The sequence below is a fragment of the Galeopterus variegatus genome, unplaced genomic scaffold, assembly GCF_000696425.1.
Source record: "Galeopterus variegatus unplaced genomic scaffold, G_variegatus-3.0.2 Scaffold7414, whole genome shotgun sequence".
NCBI classification, from domain to species: Eukaryota; Metazoa; Chordata; class Mammalia; order Dermoptera; family Cynocephalidae; genus Galeopterus; species Galeopterus variegatus.
This window is the reverse complement of record NW_007733525.1, coordinates 1-20,021: the sequence shown is the minus strand read 5'-3', so window position 1 is coordinate 20,021 and position 20,021 is coordinate 1. Positions and strand designations below refer to the sequence as shown.

Genomic DNA, 20,021 nt, shown 5'->3' with positions numbered 1-20,021 from the left:
TTTCTGAAGTTTTTTTTTTTTTTTTTTTTTTTTTTGTTTTTTGTCTTTTTTCCGTGTCCGGCAACGGATTGCAACCCTCAGTGTTGCCCCCGTACCGGGCCGGGGACCGGCAACGGGATTGCAACCCTCAGCGTCGCCCCCATGCCTCGCTCAGCCAGTGAGCGGGAACCGGTCTGTATGTGGGATCCGAACCCTCGGGCGGGAGCGCCGCCACGCTTCCCAAGCGGCGCACTATCCAGTGCGCCACCGGGCCGGCCCCGTACTGAAGTCTTAACCAGTGGAATAAGATAAGAAAAATAAATAAAAGTCAGAATTGGAAACAAAGAAATATTTCCTTATTATTTATAGGTATTCTGTTTTATGACTTCTGAGGGCCTTAATAAATGTTACTTCCAGAGTGCTTTGCAAATGAAAGCATTAATTTGCTTCATCTTTCCATGTTGAGGGGACCACTTCTATCTTTGTTCCTCCATTATATTCATGTTTTCTACTACATACCAGTCACATAGAATGATAATTGTTAACATGTTTACTCACGCCACTATTGGCTTATTCATCTCTTAGCCTCATACCAAACTAGTACCAGATGCATGGTTTGTATTTAAAAAATATTTATTAAAGAAGACTAGACTACCGTTATTTATAATCTAAAGGAAAGAATAGAAACAAATGATTAAATAGGCACACTAATAAAATAACATAAGTGCTGCAAATTTAGCATGATTTTCATGTTATATCAACTCAAAAGTTATAGAAAGCTTAAAATATACAGTTTTACTTGGTTATATAGGCATATTTAGCAGTACATACCTAAACACAATGGTGGCGTAGTCCACGCTCCTTCTAAACAATAGGTCTCTCTAGACCCTTGCAGGAAATGGTGATCAAAACATCTGTACTCTACTGAGGAACCATTTTCATAGATGTCTACTGTTGAACTAATAATAACTCCATTTTTAATAAGTGGAGGAGATGCACACATTCCTTTAGATTCTGCAAAAATTATTTTTAAAGTATACACTGAATTACTATAATAATTACCCAGTGTTTTTATAATTGAAACAGAAATAAAATAAGATCTTTTATGTAAAGGCATTTTAGGCAGTTCTCAAATATTTTTAAATATTAAAAATGTTTCTGGAACAATTTCATACTGTAAGAATTTTTATTACCATTAGAATCCAATGTTATAATATTTAAATACATATTTAAAGCTGCTAAAGTGTTAATAATCATGCTTTTATTATTATTCCCTTTCTATCTAGCAAAAAGTGAAAGTGTATGAAATCTCTCTCGAAGCCATGCTTTAAGTATATATTATCTTTCTTTTTATTTTATACATTTTTATTAAAAGTAATAGTCTGTATCCTGGGAGCACAGAAAATCTGTCACACTGCATAAAGCGCTTTTCTGACACAACGGTGCTGAGCACAATTTGAGTAAAGTGATGTTTTAGAGTGCTGTGGCGTGCTCACATGAGGTGATGAGTTCTCTGACAGACTGATGATACATATATATATATATATAACTTCTTGATTTTTTACTTCTTAATATGGACTTATTGGAATCAAAAGACATCAGCATAGTCATGCTATTTAAATGTAATTGCTGACTGGAAATTGGAATTGGATCACTCCCAACTTCATAGATTAGAAGATGATGCTTATGGTCATAAAAATAACCTTTCAATCCAGGTGGCGGATAACGATCCAGCAGGAAATTGTGAGAAAGCATTATTGTTTTACCTTGTCGTACACAGGAGGGATATCTCAGTTCGCCTCGATTGCACTGCACGGTTAATGCAGACAGCGGAGTTGATGGAGGTAAGGCATGCCCTTGTTTACATACAAAATCTATTAAATCTCCATGTAAGACCTTCCCTTCATATTTCCACTTCATCCCTATGTTATTTCTGTTCATGTAATCCGCATTAACAGTACATGGCTCTGAAAAACAAAATGTTCTTTTAAATTCTTTACTCATCTGACAAACATGAAAGTGATATATTTTTAACCTACAAATTATGACGGCAACAGAAGCAATATTTTATATTTGACAGGTATCATTATTAAAGCTTCTCACAAATATACATAATAAAATATATATTTTATTACTATCAAATAAATGCACACATTTCTAATTGTTTTTATTACATCATAAATTAAAACTCCTTAATTTGAAACTTTAAAAATATTGTTTAAGGCTATCAAGCAGTTAGGTTAATCATGATTTCCTTTCTATAAAATAAAAACCTTGTCATAGAAAATGTAATGTATTGTATAAATATTTATAGAAAACCTACCACTTGATCATCAGTGAATAAAAGAAAGATCTCTGCCCTCATGGGGCTTACCATCTAACTGGAAGAAACACCCACAATAAATAATAAATATAATCAATACATGAATTTTATGATTTGTGTTCATTTTTAAACTACAGCATATGATAGATTAGATGGGAAAAAGAGTAGTGAGGGGAGGGAAGGGGCTATCGAAAGGGCTGGAAGAAGGCAGGTTGCTCTTTTAAGGAAGGTGATTGGCAAAAGCTTAAATATGAACTGATATTTGCACAAAAACTTGAAGAAGGTTAAGTAGTGAACCACGTCATTTTCTGACAAAAGAGTATTCCAGGCAGAGGGAACTGGCCAGTGCAAAGGCCCTGCGGTGAGCACGCTGGGCTTGTTTGGGGAAGAGGCGGGAGGCCAGAGCGGCTGCGGGAAAGTGGGAGCTGGGGAGAGGAGTAGGGGGGCTTAGAGACGTTCATATTGTCTTGAACAGTAACTCACAGACGGAAAATTCTACCCTCATCACACGTAGTCCGGATTTGTACCTGGAATACTTTCAGTTCCAACAAATAAACAAAACGAGCAGAGCTCTCTCCTCTCGCCCTGATGACAGTGATGGGTCCTCACTCAGTATTTGCTCTGAGTCATTAGCAGCACGCCTAGCCATCGTGAGGCAACTGTTCCCGATACAGAATGACAGATTTCTTTAAACCTTGTTATGCTTTATGAGATGGTTTCCTCACTGGGTTTCTCATTACTATTTTAATCCAGTCTCTATCCTCAGCGATGTCTATATTTCCATTCAATACAATGTCAACCACATCATTTAAAACATTTATAAACATATGAGAGCAATAGAAAAATTATTATAGGTAAAGATACATCTAAATTTGAATGGGAATATCAAAATACATAATTTTCAAATGCATAATATAATTCATACAGATATAGCTCTTATGAGTACGGAAAATGGCTAAACTATGAACAATTAATTCATGAGAAAAAAATCCTGTAGCTGCCAGAAGATTGGAAAATACCAAGCTTATTAATATTTAAACGAACCCAAATAATATTGCTTACTGGATTAACAAAAGTGTGAAGATTAAAATATTCAAAGTCGACAGATTAAGAAAACTACTACCTTAATTCACTGATGGTAATGCTAAAAATCAGAATAAACTTTCTAAAGGACAATTTGTCAATTAACAAGAAAAATTAAAATTCCAATTTCTTTGATCCAGAAATTCCACTTTATAAAATCTAAAAACTAATAAGAAACTAAAACATGAGAAAAATAAATATAATTATTTTTTTAAATAAAAATAAAGATTTTTAAGATATACAACTGTTTAGTTACAAAATGCACTGTTTGGAATATGAAAAGGTTGAACACTAAACATCCATCAATAAAATGATTAGTTAAATTAGTTATGGTATATCTGCATTGTGTAATACTATGCAGCTACTAAGATGTATAGTATACATATAAAATATAAAATACATATTGTATTAAAATATATATTGTATGTCAAACCATGCTTATAATATATTTTAAGTTAAAAAAGATACATAATCTCTGCATATACAATAGCATTTTTGTGCTCTGTGTGTGTGTATGAGTGTGTGTGTAAAAAAAGGTTTCAAAGACGTTCATTATCTTAGTCATTAACGGCAATTGTTTCAGGCAAGGTTAATGACATTTTCTGTTTTCTTATAGGTGCTTCAATTAACTTATTAATTTTTTAGTAAATAATGATTTGCATTTGTAGTTTAAAAATGCTAATGTTTTTATTTATGTAACTATTTTATTTTAGCTTATAGAAAGTTTATTATGTCGTTGCTTACTTGTAAAAGTCACAATGGAACCTATCCAATGCAATTGTAGTGACCAGTTACATCATTTTCAAATGTAACTCAGGCCAGAAAAGTTTTTAAAAAATGAAGAAAATCATCATCTCAATCAATGTAGGTAATTATCTGCATAACTTCTTCAATTTTCTACTTGAAATATGAATGTTCATCATATCATGCCTTATTCCAAATATATTCAGAGCAGTTACAAACATTTTTATATGATCAACAAGATGTAACAAAGGTGACCATTCGAGGGAGGAAGTGGTGGTGAAGAAGCTATTAGTGATATGCTTTACCAAGGAAAAAACTGGATTGATTATGCTTCTCTCCAAACGACATTCCGAGGACAATGCAAGTGGAGACATTAAGGGCTATAGTAGGGGGGAATTTCAGTTCGGAGAAAGACACACAAAACCAATCAGTTAAAAAAATGTGAATATACTTAATGCCACTGAATTGTACACTTAAAAATGGTTAAAATGATAAATTTAATGTTATATATATTACACCACAATAAAAGGAAGTAATGGGGTAAGAACTAATGTAATCCTACACACTAAAATATTAGAGATTTTCTTCTCAAAGAATGACAGGGGAAAACACTTGGGAAAAAAAGACTTATCCAAAATCATTTTCATTCTAGACACATTATTTTTAAAATTACATAAAAATACAAATGTAATAGTAAAATTCAGTGTGTTCTCTCTCTTACCCAAGCAGACAGGTGGGGGTGACCACTTTCCTTGTTCACAATGAGATACTTTTGGCCCCTTCAGTATGTAATATTCATTGCACCGATATTCCACCGAAGACCCTGTTGCGTAGCTTGTCAACAACCCACCCACAGCAGCTCCGTTTGTGACATCAGGTGGAGGCTTACAATTCTCATTATTTTCTAAGAAAAGAGGCCATTTAAAAATTAATATGAACTCATAAGAACAATGACATGCTACAGTTGCTCATACTACAATAGATTTCTAAATTTATCAGAAATTACAAAAATGTTATTCGGCTCAAATACTTTTAAAATTTACTAGGCAAGAATAAACAGCAAATGTTCTGCCTACGTTTGCACATTTTTTTCTTTTCTTGATTGTGAAGGAACTACGACACAGTTATTCCTAAGATGTATAGAAAGGGCAACAATGTTTTCAACCTAAAGATTATGGTCAATTCTAAAACTACCCTTTGGCATTATCCATTTTTATTTTCTCCCTTCCCATTTCTCTTCATCACAGGTCTCAATCAGCCCATAGATGAAATGTCCATTTTTTCCTGTCTTTAGAATCTTTCTCTTACTTTGCTAATTTCTTTAGCATCCTTCCTAACTTTTGTCTTATGCAATAAATATCCTAAGTAAGTACATTTGCAGAAATCTCTCCAGAATCTGATCAAGAAATGAGAAGCTCGGCAAGAAGAGCAGCCCCAGGAGTGGTAGTGTATGCTGGTGGCGCCCTTCAGTAAAACGAAAGGCCAGGGCCATGTCTCGGAAGGGTGGAAGGTTCAGGATGGCCAGATGCAAAAGCAATATCAGTGGGACTTACCAAAGTCGGAGAGCTCTGTCCTAACTTTGCAGGATGTGTAGGGAGAAGTAGATCATGCTCATGCCCCGTCACTCGATCCAATATGCCCTTATTTACTTCTCTAATGAAGCACATCATCGCTTATGTGCTGGCATTTAAAGTTCACAAGTCATGGCATCACAGAGGTCAGACAATTAGTGCCTAACACTCATATATTTAAAACAATTTTTTTTTTAGTTTCTGAATATTCTTACATTGGCTTAAATTCTACAGAGGGCTCCATGCACACATGAAAGTTGCAGAGTAGGTGCGGTAGCAATGCGTCTCTAAATTTTCTAAGCAGTGGTCTGTTGATATGAACATGTGGATAAAATAAATACGATAAAACATTTTGCACTGTGGGCTTAGCTACTGATCGTAAATGCAGCACACGTACCAACACACTCGGGGGCAGGTGTCCATTTCCCACGATTACAAGTTATCTCATTTGATCCACGGAGATGGTAGCCGCCTTTACATCCATATGTCACTTTATCTCCATTGTAATAAATCTTAGCTTGTGGGTTTGCTGCACCGTTCTCAATGAAGGGTGGCTCCTCACAAACTGTCTTCTCCTTTTCTTCTGAAAAGTTACAGTTGAAAGCGAAGAGACCATTTAGCCACACACGTAGGTTTCATTTGAAGAAAAGCTTATTCAAGGTGCTACCAACCAATGCATTTTGGAGGTTCTGTCCATTTTCCATTTTCACAACGTATGTCTTCTGACCCCTGGATCCCAAAATTAAGTTCACATTCTATACGAACTATTTCTCCATGACGATAAGTTGTTGAATATGTTGGAATTTTGGAGTTTAGAGGCAGAGGTGGAGGAGGACATCGATTTCTCCTTCCTTAAAGAAAAATATTACCACATTTAGTCATATAATTACAAAAAAAAAGATTTAATAAGAATATTCATTGTGCTAAGCACCATAGAAAGCCTGGCAGACAGACTCTAGGAGCACCCCTCTGTTCCCTGACTCCTGATGTCCACTGTCTTGTATGATAGCCCACTCCAGGCGTGGGACCTGTGGCTTGCCTACTAGCCAACGGAATACAGCAAAGATGGGTAGTACATGATTATGTATACACAATTATGCAACGTAGTATTGTAACATCATTCTTGCTGAGAAACTCTCTCTCCCAGCTGGTTTAGAAGAAGCAACTTTGTGGCAACATTGCGAGCTTCTAAATGGAGGGCGGTAGGCAAGTGGTAGAAAGCCGCCTCCAGCCGACAGCCAGCAAGAAACTGAGGCTCTCAATTCAGCAGTCTGCAAAGCACTGAATGCTGCCCCAAACCACAAGTTTGAAGAAGACTGCTGTCCAGTTAAGCCTCAGATGAGACTGCAGCCCAGTGACACCTCAATTCCTGCTTTGTTAGACACTGATGTAGAGGAGCCAGTTAAACTATACCCAGACTTCCAACCTACAGAAACTGTGAAATAATACCTTGTGTTGTTTTAAGCTGCTTAGTTCATGGTAACACTGTTATGTACCTATAGAATACTAAAGCAGCAAGCATCTTACATTCATTATCTCCTAGTCCTAAAATAACTTATTATGTAGGGACTATTAATTTTTCCATATTACAGAAGAAGAAACTAAAACTTACAAAGTAAGTGTGTTAGTAGTAGGTAATGGATCTGTCTTGAACCCATGTCTGTTTGAATTAAAATATCCTGTTCTTAACTGTTATAAAATATTGACTGTATTAGTTTCCTATTGCTGCTGTGACAAATTTCCACAATTTAGTAGCTTAAAAGAGCACAAATTTATTCTCTTACAGCTCTGGATGCAGAAAGTCCAGAATCAGTTTCACTGGGCTAAAATCTAGGTGTTGGAAGGCTGGATTCCTTCTGGGGTCTTTAAAGGAATATCGGTTACTTTTGACTTCTGCAGCTTCTGGAGGCTGCCTGTTCCCTTCCTCATTGGCTCAAGACCCCTTCCTCTTATCACTTCAACCAGTTGCTGTCCATTGTCATGTGTTCTATGTCCTCTTCTGTAGTCAAATCTCTCTCCATCTCCCTTTTAGAGGGACACTTGTGGCTACATTTAGGGTCCAAATGGATAATCCCAGATAATATTCACAACTCAAGATCCTTAACTGCAAAGTTCCTTCTGCCATATAAAGTAACATTCGCTGGGTCCAGGGATTAGGATAACAGGCGTATTGGCTTGCTGACTAATTTGTAGGGGGAGGAGGTATGGAATAGGCCATAAGTAGGTCTGTCTTTTATTTTTTTTAAATAACATGTCACAGAAAATTTACTAACAAATTTTTTCTCGACTGTTATGCCATGGCTGTTGAGTATGCCTGGACAGTCACAAAACCAATAAAGTTGCTGTTTAATACATTTTCAGAATTATGATAGTTCTGGGCAATCCCATCGCATAGCCCTGGTCAGCTCCCTCTTCTGCTCCTCCTAGCACCTGTTTCAAATCTTCACTCTCTTCCAAGTTCTACCTTCATGTCTTTCATTTGCCTGTAAATAACAACACTGTTTCCCGTATTACAGAGAAAATAGTGACTATCAAGCCCTTTGCCTTACCCCATCCTTCCCAATCCTCAAACTCCTGTTTATCTTTTATGTCCCAGTTATTTATCACTTCTGTGAGTGCTATCCCACACCGTACCAGTCAGAATCTAATGTTTTATTCAAGCACTTTGTACCTGATTTTATTATATCATTTGTCACATTACAGGAATTACTTTTTCATACGTGTTTCCTCTGCTACACAGAGGTTTTCTTCATATTACATTGTAGATGTGTTTAAATGACTACTGAATTGACGTCTTCTTACACCTAATCACACTGCCTGCTTGAATGCATCCAGTGATAGAAATGCAACCACACCTATCACATTTTTGGGTCACTCTTACTGGTTGACCTCATTTTACATTTTTAGTTCTAAGTAACATTCTCCACATCAGGAAATAGGTGGCCAATTAAAGTATCCTCACAAAGTCACCAGCTTGGGATAATTGGGTCTAGCAATTCCCAACAAAAAAAGGTTATTTGTTACATTAAGAGATTTAAATTTTGTAATAGACATTTTAAAATAATAAATTTTAAGATATATCCATTCTACAAAGTAATACAAAACTAAGGTTTCTTCAGATGGAATATATTAAAGATTGCCAAAAATAGCACTGATTCAAAAGACAATATTTATTTTTAAAGTAGTACTCAGGACAAGAATTAAATATAACCGCAGACATGTTTTTTCATATCACATAGAAATTAAAGATGATAAAGACATGATATTTCATTTGTGAGTGTGAAATTTAAAAATTTACCTTCACATATAGGAGATTCTGGATACCAACCGAAGCTATAGCACTGAATCAAGTCAGGTCCACTTAGATAGTAATTTTCATGACAGAAAAACTGAACTACATCCCCTTCTTCATAGGTTTGCTTTACAGGATGAAAATAACCATTTTCTATTAACCTTAAAGAAGAGCACTTTAATTCTAAAAATGAAAGAACAAATAAAAACGTAAAGTGTTTTTTCTGCTAGAACAAAATTCACTTACTATTTATATGCCATATCTGAAATAGACATCAATAAATGTGCCATATTCTGTTTTAAATAATAAAATCTTATAGATTCACTTTACGTATTTAGAAAATATAATTAGGCTTAGTCTAATTTAATTATTTTAGGTAAAATAGCTTTTTTCCGGGCCGGCCCGGTGGCGCACTGGATAGTGCGCCGCTTGGGAAGCGCGGCGGCGCTCCCGCCCGAGGGTTCGGATCCCACATACAGACCGGTTCCCGCTCACTGGCTGAGCGAGGCGCGGGAGCAACACCGAGCGTTGCAATCCCGTTGCCGGTCCCCGGTCCGGTACGGGGGCAACACTGAGGGTTGCGATCCGTTGCCGGACATGGAAAAAAGACAAAAGACAAAAAAAAAAAAAAAAATAGCTTTTTTCCTACTTGAGAGCTTTAAATTATTAAAGACTACTATCAACATAATTAAAACCAGAAGCAAAAAATGTATGAAAATGGAACTTAATTAGTGCGACAACTTATCTACATTCCCGAATGAGAGGAAGGTTTCAGAAGTAAAGTAGATTTTATCCAGAGCGAGAACCTACTGGTACATTGTGGTGTGAGAGACCACCCGTAAGTGTGACATTCTGCCTCCTCGGTCTTTTTTCCTCCAGCCGTGTAGTAGCCAGTAGCACATTCATATTGTACTTTGTCCTTCACTTTGAATGTTTTCTGTGTTGTGGAATAATTTCCATTATATAATTCAGGGGCCAAACATGTTTCTAAAAAAAAAAAAAAGGTTATTTATTTTATGAAATTCATTGACAACCTAGAATATCATAAAGAAATTTCAATATATATTTTCATTAAATCTTAAGAATAAATAGCAGAAGTAAGCCAAGACCTGCATGGTGCCAGGGGCTCAGTCTATAGCCCCAGAGGGAAGGGAAGCACCCACAGCCCAGCAGACCCTGAGGTGAGCCAAGACCCACATGGCTCTGGGGTCTCCGTCTACAGCCACGGAAAGTTGGAACAGGAGCCAAGGTGGTGTAATGTAGCCACCGCCACACCTACTGTCACCACAGTAGCAGCCAGGGCCACTCTATAGGCAACCTGCCAATCACTTGACTACACTGATATATATGAACAGTTAACACTAGAGATTGCAAATAGGGGAGGAAATGTTTATCCTCATGGCCAACCCCAGAGTAATAGAAGAGGCAAGTCCTCTACCAGATGACCAAATATCAATGAAGAAATACTAGAACTGCAAACAAACAAGAAGATTTGACACCACCAAAGGAATGAAGTGATGTTCAAATTCCAGACCCCATAGGATAGGGAATCTTTGAAATGTTTGAAAAGTAATTCTGAACAATGATCTTAAAAACTCAAAGAGATAAAAGAATACTCAATTATAAAATACAATGAAGCAAGAAAAATATCCAGAATATGAAGGAGGAGATTTACAAAGAGACCAATACCATCAAAAAGAGTGTAGCAGAACTCCCAGAAATGAAGATTCACTTAGTGAAATAAAAAACACAACAGAGAGCTTGAGCAGCAGGCTATACCAAGCAGAAGAAAGAATTTCAGATCTTGAATATGGTCTTTTTGAAATCACCCAGGCAGACAAATAAAAGAAAAAAATAATTTAAAATAATGAAGAAAATCTAAGAGAGATAGAAGACAATCTCAAGCACTCTAACATCCAAACTGTGGGTATTCCAGGAGGGGAGGAGAAAGGAAAAGGTATTAAAAACCTATTCAAGGAAATAATAACAGAAAACTTCCCAGGTGTAGGGAGAGATGCAGACCTTCAGATCCAAGAAGCTCAAAGGACCCCAAACAGATTCAGTCTAAAAAGATCCTCTCCAAGACACATTATAGTCAAATTTGCAGAGCTCAAAGACAAAGAGAGAATTCTAAAAGCAGCAAGAGAAAATCATCAAGTCACTTATAAGGGAACCCCCATCAGACTAACATCAGACTTCTAAACCGAAACCCTAAGGCCAGAAGAAAGTGGAATGATATATTCAAAATACTAAAAGAAAAAATTGCCAGCCAAGAATTCTCTACCCAGCAAGGCTCTCCTTCAGAAATGAGGAAGAAATAGTGTATTTCCCAGACAAACAAAAATTGGAGGAGTTCACAACTACATGATCAGCCCTGCAAGAAATTCTCAAGGGAGTCCTTCATCTGGAATCTGAATAATGATGATCACTATCACAGATACACAAGAAAGAGCAAAACCTGCCATTAAAACAAAAATGCCAGTGAAACAAAGAGGCTAAATCATGCCACCTCAAATTTCCAAGTAACATTGAAGAAAAGAAATCAAAGGGGGAAGTAATGATCAACAGGTGTTTAAAACATCTAAACAAAAAGCAATTAAATGACAGGGATTAAACAATACCTGTCAATAACTAGCCTAAATGTGAATGGATTAAATTCCCCATTCAAACAACACAGACTGACTGATTTGATTAAAAAGCTAGACCCAAGTATAGGTTGTCTTCAAGAGACCCACCTCACCTATAGAGACACACATAGATTAAAAGCAAAGGGATGGAAAAAGATATACTGTGCAAATGGAAACTCAAAATGAGTAGTAGTAGTTATTCTTATATAGGATAAAATAGACTTTAAACCAAAAACATGAAAAGAGACAAAGAAGGATCTATCCAGCTAGAAGACATAACAATCTTAAATATATATACACCCAATACTGGAGCACCTAGATATATAAAGGAAACACTCTTAGACCTAAAGAAAGAAATAGGCCCTAATACATTAATAGTGGGTGACCTGAACACCAATTTTTCAGTATTGGACAGATCTTCCAGGCCATGTCAACAGACTGACACAGGATTTAAGCTACAACTTAGACCAACTGGACCTGGCAGATACATACAGAAAATTTAACCCAACAACTAAAGAATATACTTTCTTCTCATCAGCACATGAAATGTTCTCCAGAATAGACCATGTATTAGGCCACAAATCTAGTCTAAACAAATTTTTAAAAATTGAAATCATTCCAAGTATCTTTCAGATCACAATGGACTAGAAATTAATAACAAGCAAAGCTCTGAAAACTATACAAATACATGGAAACTAAACAATAGGCTCCTGAATGACCTATGGGTCCAACAAGAAATTAAACAGGCAGTCAAAAAAATCTTGAAACTAATGAAAATGAAGATATATCATACCAAAACTTGTGGGATACTGCAAAAGCAGTACTGAGAGGCAAATTTATTGTAATAAAAGCTAACATCAAAAGAATGGAAAGACTTCAAATAAACAACCTAACACTATGCCTCAGAAAACTAGAAAAACAACAACAATCCAATCCAAAAGACAGTAGACAGAAATAAAAAATTAAGAACAGAGTAGAACTAAATGAAATAGAGACCAAAAAAAAACCCCACAAAAAGTTGGTTTTCAAGAAGAAAAATAAAATAGACAAACCATTAGCTAGGTTAACAAAAAAAAGAAGCGAGAAGATCCAAATAACAAAAATCAGAAATGAAAAGGGAGACATTACAACCAATACCACAGAAATATGAAGAATCATTAGAAACTATTATAAACAACTGTATGACAAAAAGCATGAAAACCTGGAAGATATGGATAAGTTTCTGGACACATACAAACTACTCAGATTGAACCAAGAAGACAGAGAAAACCTGAACAGACCAATAACAAGCAATGAGATTGAAGTGGTAATCAGCAATTTCGAACAAAGAAAAGCCCAGGTCCAGATTGCTTTACAGCTGAATTCTGCCAAACCTTTAAAGGGAAATTAATACCAATTCTCCTCAAACTATTCCAAAAAATTGAAATGGAAGCCATTCTCCCAAACTTATTCCATGAGACCAACATAATTCTGATACCAAAACCAGATAAAGACACAATAAAAAAAGAAAACAATAGGCCAATATCCTTGATGAACATAGATGCAAAGCTCCTCAACAAATATTGGCAATCAGAATACAGCAACACAGCAAAAAAATTATACACCATGATCAAGTGGGATTCATCCCAGGGTTGCAAGGATGGCTCAACATATGAAAGTCAATTGTGATACATCACATCAACAAACCCAAGGACAAAGACTATACGATTATCTCAATAGATACTGAAAAAGCATTTGACAACATTCAACATCCTTTCATGATAAAGATGCTCAACAAATTAGGTATAGAAGGAAAGTATCTCAACACAATAAAGCCACCCATGACAAGCCCACCGCCAGTATCAATTTGAATGGAGAAAAACTGAAGGCTTTTCCCCTATGAACAGGAAAAAAACAAGGATGCCCACTCTCACTGCTCCTACTTAACAGTACTGGAGGTACTAGCCAGAGCCATTATGCAAAATAAAGAAATAAAGGACATCCATATTTGAAAAGATGAAGTCAAACTGTCCCTATTTGCAGATGACATGGTACTATGTATAGAAAAACCTAAAGACTCTATAAAAAACTCCTAAAGATGGTTGATAATTTCAGTAACATTGCAGGATACAAAATAAATGCCCCCAAATCAGTTGCATTTATATTCTCCAATAGTGAGCTAACAGAAAGAGAAATCAAAAAGTAAGCCCATTTACAACAGTCACACACACAAAATAAAAGACCTAGGAATTGGTTTAACTAAGGAGGTGAAAGATCTCTACAAAGAGAACTGCAAACCACTACTGAAAAAAATTAAAGATGACACAAAAAGATGGAAAGGCATTCCATGCTCTTGGATTGGAAGGATTAACATTGTGAAAATGTCTATACTATCCAAAGTGGTCTACAGACTCAATGGAATCCCCATCAAAATACCAACGACATTCTTCACCGAAATGGAAAAAAAACAATCTTAACATTCATAGGGAACAACAAAAGACCCTGATAGCCAAAGTAATCCTGAGCAAAAAAAATAAATAAATAATAAAGCTGGAGGCATAACACTACCTGACTTCAAATTATACTACAAAGCTATAATATCAAAACAGCAAGGTACTGGCATAAAAAATAGACACAAAAGACCAGCAGAGCAGAATAGAGAACCCAGACATCACGCCTCAGACTTACACTCATCTGACATTGGACAAAGGCAACAAAAATATACATTGGGGAAAACACTGTCTCTTCAATAAGTGGTGCTGAGGAAATTGGACATCCATATGCAGAAGAATGAAACTAGACATGCATCTCTCACCATTTACTAAAATCAACTCGAAATGGATTATAGACTTAAGCAGAAGACCTGAAATGGTGAAATTACTAAGGGAAAATATAAGTGAAACATTTCACAAACTAGGTCTGGAAACAGACTTTATGAAGTCTGTTGCCCAAAAGCACAGGCAACAAAAGAAAAAAGGAATCAACAGAGTGAAATGACAGCCTACAGAGTGGGAGAAAATTTTGCTAACTATGCATGTGACAAGGAATTAATATCCACAATTAACAAGAAACTCAAGTAATTATGCAGTAGAAAAAACAACCAAATTAAAAAATGGCCAAAGGAGATGAATAGAAATTTTTCAAAGGAAGACATACAAATGGCCAACATGTTCATGAAAAAATGCTCAACATCACTAGTCATCAGGGAAGTGCAAATTAAAACCACATTGAGATATCACCTAATCCCAGTTAGCCTGGCTATAATAAAAAAGAGAATAACAAATACTGGCAAATATATGGAGAGAAGGGAATGCTCCTACACTGTTGGTGGGACTGTAATTTAGAACAACTGCTACATTAAACAGTATGGAGGGTTCTCAAACAACTACAGATCTTCCATATGATCCAGCATCCCACTTCTGGGTATATTCCCAGAGGAAAGGAAATCATCATGTCAAAGGGATACCTGCACACCCATGTTCATCACAGCTCTGCTCACAATAGCCAAGCTATGGAACCAACCTAAATGTCCATCGATGGATGATTGGATAAGAAACTGTGATATACATACATCATGGAATTCTACTCTGCCATAAAAAAGAATGAAACTCTCCCATTCGCAACACCATGCATGAGCTTGGAGAAACTTTTGTTGAGTGAAATAAGCAAAGCACAGAGGGATAAATACCACATGTGCTCACTCATAAGTGAAAGTTAAGAAAGAAAGGAGGAAGGAAAGAAAGACCACAGTGGTGCACTGGACTTGCAGAGGGAGAGGGCACACCTAGAGATGCAAAGTAGAGTTGGGAAAGGAGGATGGGAAGAGAGGTTGGGGATAATTTGGTGGGGGTCATGGGATATAATCACAATTTGTGGGAATGGGCATCCTGCCAGTGTGGATCTTGCCATCACATCTTGGGCACGAGTGGTGACAATCAGCTTTGTACCCCATGAATATTCACAATAAAAAACAATAAAAAAAACAATATTCACAATAAAAAACAATAAAAAAAATTTGCAGGGGTTTAGTGAGAAATTGGTTTATGGACACAAAGAATGATTACATTTTGTAATGATGAATTCGCTAATTATCCTGATTTGATCATCACATATGGTACACAAGTATTGACAGTCAACTCTGCAACCCATAAATATGAATAATCAATTATGTTTCAATAAAAAAAAATGAAAGAGAGAGAAAAAAAAATACATAGCAGAATCAACCCTTGGCAAAATTGAAAAATAGTCGGTTTGCCTTGCCTTTCTATTCTCTTTTTTCATATACCTTGTGACATAACTCTACCAGTCCTGTATTCTTCAAATTCTAGACTACTATATTTGACCAAAGGCTGCAATTCAGTTGAAGTTTTGTGCAGTAACAATTTTTTGAATATGTATCATCTGTGGATTTGTACAATTAAATGAACTATAACACACGAACAAAATATGCATATTCAAATTATTAGATTACTTTTAAATATCTGGCATTGGTTTGCAGTATAAAATAATGTGCATGATATTGAATTCTTCTGTAATAAAGGAAATAGTTATTTACATATGTTTCAAGAAAAAGATAAGTTACTTTCATTTTATTCCATTCTGATTCTTTTTTATTAGTACAAAGTAGGAATGCTGGAGCAGGGGTGTTGGAGGGGTTGAGAACCCTTGGATTAAGGAAACAAAGTTTGAAAAAAACCAATATAATATCAACTCCCCACATATGCAAACATAATGAAGATAAATTATATTAAATAAAAATGCCTATATATATGTATAAGAAAGGAATAGCTTCACAAGCTGTTATCGTCGGTATTAGGAAACGATTCTTATACATACCACGTTCCATCCTACAGGTTGGTTGAGAGGACCATCCATCAGAGAGACATTGAATCACTTCTTCATCCTTCCCTCCAGTGGTTTTGTAGCCCGAAGCACAACCATAACGCATGTGCTCTTGAATTTTGTACGATAATTTTACATCAGAGAAATAACCATTTCTCAGTTCAGGCTTAGTGCATTTTTCTATGGAAAATATATTTATTTGCTTTACTTGATGAAATTAAACTTGTCATTTACGAAGTTGTAAAATTAAAACAAAAGAATAATATTATCCTTAGTTAGAAATTGAAGAAGAGAAATAATTTTTAATCCATAATTCCTTGATTTCATTTGATTTGAAAATATCTGGATAAAATTTCTTTGAAAATGGTTCAATTTGACATTGACTTTCTTTGTATTTACTAATATCAGTTCTTATAGTCATTCCTAACCCCACCACATTTACCTTTAGAAAACACACCCATAGCTCTTTCACTAGTTTTTACTAATTGCCACCACATTTACCTTTAGAAAACACACCCATAGCTCTTTCACTAGTTTTTACTAATTGCATACGGAAGGTATTTCCTTTGGATTTATTTCCTAATATTTTTAAGTCTAGTGAGTTTGACAATTTTTAACATCATGCAACAAAAGAACATTTCTATTTTATGGATCCTTAAATAATTCTAAAAACATCTTCCCTTGATGTGAAAATTTTGTTCATTGACTCCTTCATTGAGTATTTTGGAATCACCTAGCTGCACAGTTAAGATTTAGCAGTCAGTTCATGTGGACTGTGACTAGATCACAGATATGTTGCTCAAAAGCGTTGAGTTTACAGAGTTATTTTTAGTAAATACTTGCAACAGTGATATATTTGATGATAAAATTACCTTAGCATTGTATGGAGTTCTACCATTTTTATAAGCCCTGATATTAGACCCTCACAACAAACCAATTCAGAAGGGTTAAAAGACTTATCCAAGGTTAATATTAGTTTAAATATATTCAGTACCTGTTGCACACATATATTTAGTACAATGCTTTATAACAATTATCTCAATGAAGCAGTATTATCCCCATTTTATAGATGAAAAACTTAGACTCAAAAGTCACTTCCCAGCGGTGGAACTGGATTCACATATAGGCAGTCTGACTGCGGAGGTTATACCTTAATTATCACACTATTGTACTGATCTCTTCTTGATCCTATTTCAATGTTCTTTCCTTTAAGCTAAAAGAGTTAATAAATCTAAGATGTTTAATATATTTATATACTCTACTTATGAATGGATTTATCTATAAATCTATTGTCTACACTAAGACAAAAAGTAAAATTCTTATACTTATGGTCTGTCCTCAAGTCACAGAATGGATAATTATCCCAAATGGATATGTTTGCTGGATATATCAACCACAGTAATCCCCATACCCTACTTCCTTTTCTAGATGAAACTGACTCAACAAATCCCCTTACTCTGGAAAACAGAAGTTAGGGAATTCTTAGCTCAAGAGAGATCATCTGACTCAGCGGAAGCCCATTGGTAGTTTGACTATAGCTTAGCCTGACATGAAATAATGAGATGAACCAATCACATTACCGTCTCACAAGTTTGAACTCAAATTTTAGAAAAACACATTAGTTTTTAACAAGTATTATGAGAGAAGATGGCACACAAAGGAGAGATGAGTCTTCCAAATAATAAAGCACTACAGTAGCAATCTTGTCCTTCCTGAGGCCAGTGTCTTAAGCATTTTTCTTGCTTCCTGTGCATAATTATCCATACAACAAGTTACTCATTACTTAAAAGTAACTCTGTTGAGTCTCTGTCTCCTCTAATGTGATAAATAACAATAACAGTCATTACCTTTACTTCCTTCACAGGATACTAATAAAAACAAAGAAAATAACATTTTAATGTGAAAGCATCATTTACAGAATTTCAGAATATGCCTCCATTTTGTAAAAAGACAGTTTGCCAGTAATTTTGTTCTTATCTACCAAAGGTTTTAACCACTTTCTATATTTTGTTGGAATTTTATTTTTATAAGCTAATTTGAGTATTGTAACCATTGTGTTGACACATTCAGCTGACTTACTGAAGCACCTGGGCTCTGGAGACCAGCCTTCTCCAGTACATGTGGTTCGATCTTCTTGTTTCCCAGTTTCAGTTGTATAACCAGCCAAGCAGAAGAATGACAACTTTTTGTCTATGCTCATTGGAAAGTAAAAACTCTTAAAAGTATAGTAATATTGGGCAATCATTCCATTTTCCACACTAGGAAGACCACAGGGTTTCTCTGAAACAAGTAAATGTCAAGTTGAAAGTGGGAAAACATATCTAAAACCATAAAATTCATGATCAAGTGACAATACATTTTTATAAAACAAGTGTTTGCAGACACTTCAACTAATACTTATTTTTATTACCTAAATTTTTAAGGTGCTTTTGTTGCAATCCAAGCATTTTTTTTTAATCATTCTTAATCATAATCTGCTGACAACACTAAATACCCAACGGTCAGAATAAAATTGGACAGCACTTTCTAATAGATACATAATGCAAGTAACACACATAATTTTAAAATTTCTAGTAGTTGCATTAATAAAAATAAACAGTTGAAGTTAATTTTAATAATAGGTTTTATTCAACACAATATATTAAAAATATTTTGCATTTTTTTTCTTACTAACTCTTTAAAATCCAGTATGCATTTATGCTTACAGCACATCTCAGCTTGGACTAGCCACATTTCAAGTATTCAATAGTCATATGTAGCTAAGGCTACTGTATTGGATGGCACAGTTCTGGAACCGATGAAATTTTCCTGAAGATATGAAAATTAACAAAACTTTAAAATAAACAGGTGGATTTTGAAGTTACAGACAGCCAACTAAAGAAAATCAAAGACTTGAGTGAGAACTTTAAAAAACAGTATATTTAAATGGTCAGAGACCTAGTATTCAGGCTTATTAGTTATCAAGGAAATGCAAATTTAAACTACCATGACACAGTACTGAAAAAACTACCAGAACTGTTAAGATGAAAAAGACAGACTATCTCAATGAATGATGAAGTGAAAAAATATGGAATTCTCAAATGATTGCAACCACTGTGAGAAAATACTTTGGCAATATTTAGTAAAGCAGAACATGTACATACCATATCACTCAATACAGGGCATATACTTATACATCCAAAGACAGTTAAAAGAACGTTCAGAGGAGAAGGCAATGGCACCACAGGGAGCAGAACAGAGTATCCAGCCTCAGCCCCACTGCAGGAGAAGCAAGGAGAGAAGGTAGACTGGAAAAGACCCCATCTTTTCTATTCCCATTGCCACCACAAACACTGGTGATCTCTGCCTCAAAGGAGTCCCCCAAGTCTTTTGGGGACCACATCTGAACTCACTCAGCACTCACTCCCCACCCAGATGAGCAGGCAGAGCTGCTGAGTGGAAAATACACTGAAGTGCAGCAGTTCCCCATATTTGCAGTCCACCTTGCACAGCCCATGGGGGCTAAGGCCCTGACTAATCCAGTGTGTTGGGAGCCTGAAGCCCCACACCCCTTCTTGTGAGACCACTCCTACGTGACAATC

The 20,021-nt window shown here is 35.6% G+C and overlaps 1 protein-coding gene across 1 annotated transcript in view; it reads right to left on the bottom strand.

Moving 5' to 3' along the window:
• Positions 1–18,720, bottom strand: part of F13B (coagulation factor XIII, B polypeptide) — a gene marked incomplete at its 5' end in the record, with an annotated part of 25,306 nt that extends 6,586 nt beyond the window's left edge. The window contains 9 exons of the mRNA XM_008591932.1: positions 811–993; positions 1,746–1,946; positions 4,851–5,033; positions 6,098–6,283; positions 6,372–6,551; positions 8,999–9,175; positions 9,803–9,979; positions 16,435–16,620; positions 18,520–18,720. Coding sequence (XP_008590154.1) covers positions 811–993; positions 1,746–1,946; positions 4,851–5,033; positions 6,098–6,283; positions 6,372–6,551; positions 8,999–9,175; positions 9,803–9,979; positions 16,435–16,620; positions 18,520–18,720 — 1,674 coding nt within the window. The remainder of the gene's footprint in view (positions 1–810; positions 994–1,745; positions 1,947–4,850; positions 5,034–6,097; positions 6,284–6,371; positions 6,552–8,998; positions 9,176–9,802; positions 9,980–16,434; positions 16,621–18,519) is intronic.
• Between the last annotated feature and the right edge of the window lie 1,301 nt (positions 18,721–20,021).